This window comes from Microplitis mediator, chromosome 1 (genome assembly GCF_029852145.1).
Source record: "Microplitis mediator isolate UGA2020A chromosome 1, iyMicMedi2.1, whole genome shotgun sequence".
Taxonomy (NCBI): Eukaryota; Metazoa; Arthropoda; class Insecta; order Hymenoptera; family Braconidae; genus Microplitis; species Microplitis mediator.
The window spans coordinates 16,295,391-16,296,797 of record NC_079969.1 but is presented as its reverse complement, the minus strand read 5'-3'; the positions used below and the strand labels follow the sequence as shown (position 1 = coordinate 16,296,797).

The following is a 1,407-nucleotide window of genomic DNA, read 5'->3' as shown; positions in this document are numbered from 1 at the left end:
TAAATTTCAATTTTTTCTTAGCTCGAGGGTCATGGTACGGCAAATACCTTCTAGTTTCATAGTCTTTTTGGTTTTTTTTATTTCATGCACTCTAAAGGTCTCTATCACTGCATCAGTGGGGGAAATTGTAAATAATTCGCTGAATTTTTAATTTTTCGGTCCAAAAATTCCATGTTGTATTTATTATATATTCTAAAATATATCCTAAAAACATTCAAACATTCCATGCAGTCATTTTCGTAAAAAAAATTCCCAAAAATCACCTTTCTTTCAGTCGGTCACACTAGTGGTCCCTCTTAATAATAATTGAATTCTATTTTATACGGAGATTCAGAAAAATTTAAAAATATTAAAATTTTCAAATACTTTCAAATTTTTTTTGACAGCTACATAATATTGAGATTTCGATTCATGGAGAGATTTAGATAAATTCTAAAATACTCAATTTTTTTTTAATACTTCCAAATAGTTTGCAATCACTAGAAAATTTTTGTAATTGCTTCAAATACTTTTTAATTTTGATTGAGAATTGAGAAAGATTAAACAACATTTTAATTTTTTTAAAATCTTTTCTAGTTACTTTTCTTAATCAGGGATGTGGTTAATGGTATTTTATTGCGAATTGACTATTTTCAGAAAAATGGCAAAATCATCCTGATATAGAAGCAATCAAATGGATTCAAGCGAATAATCAAGACGTCAAAAATAACCATGAAGAAATTGAATTCTCTTCTGAAGAAGATGCAAAATGCGGTGAAAAATCTCAATCGGAACAAAATGAAGATGATACGGATGACGATTCTGATGATGAGGACATGGAATTACCTACAGCAAAAAATAAATTCGATGTATTAGCTGCTTCTTAAATATTTCCTTATTTACAATTGAATATCTTAAATTCAGCTTCATCTATATTATGTTTTCTAAAATGCACTCTGCCAGAATTAGAGTAGAACTTTAATTCCTAATAGCTGAAATAAACGAGAGAATTGTGTTAATTTCTTTTGAAGATTTACAAGATTAATTGTACGAATTTATTTATTTCATTTCAATTCTCTAATAAAGCGGGCTTATCGACTCAGACTCAATGTCATTAAAATAATTGAGTATTCTTTATTTCAACTGAAACAAAAGAAGTAATTGTGTTCTCATAAACACTACTAGTTATTAAAACGATTGATCGTAGAAATTTACAAAAAAAATTATCTGAATAACGGTTAATTCTGGAAATCAGCCTCAATACTTTCTCTTTTCTTCAAGTTTAAAAATTTAGATTCACGGCAAGTGATTAGTTTGATTACAGCTGTGTCTCATCATTTTCGTACCCAAGTAACACTTACTTAAGGTAGTGCTCTTGTATAAGAGCTTTGTGCAAGGCCCATAGTTACTAGTGCATGATTTGCTCAT

General features: G+C 28.6%; 1 protein-coding gene across 1 annotated transcript in view; it reads left to right on the top strand.

Moving 5' to 3' along the window:
- The window catches only part of LOC130668891 (guanine nucleotide-binding protein-like 1), a 14,700-nt gene extending 13,598 nt beyond the window's left edge, over positions 1–1,102 (top strand). Inside the window, exon 5 of the mRNA XM_057471404.1 lies at positions 637–1,102. Coding sequence (XP_057327387.1) covers positions 637–866 — 230 coding nt within the window. The 3' untranslated portion in view covers positions 867–1,102. The remainder of the gene's footprint in view (positions 1–636) is intronic.
- The last annotated feature ends 305 nt before the right edge of the window (positions 1,103–1,407 follow it).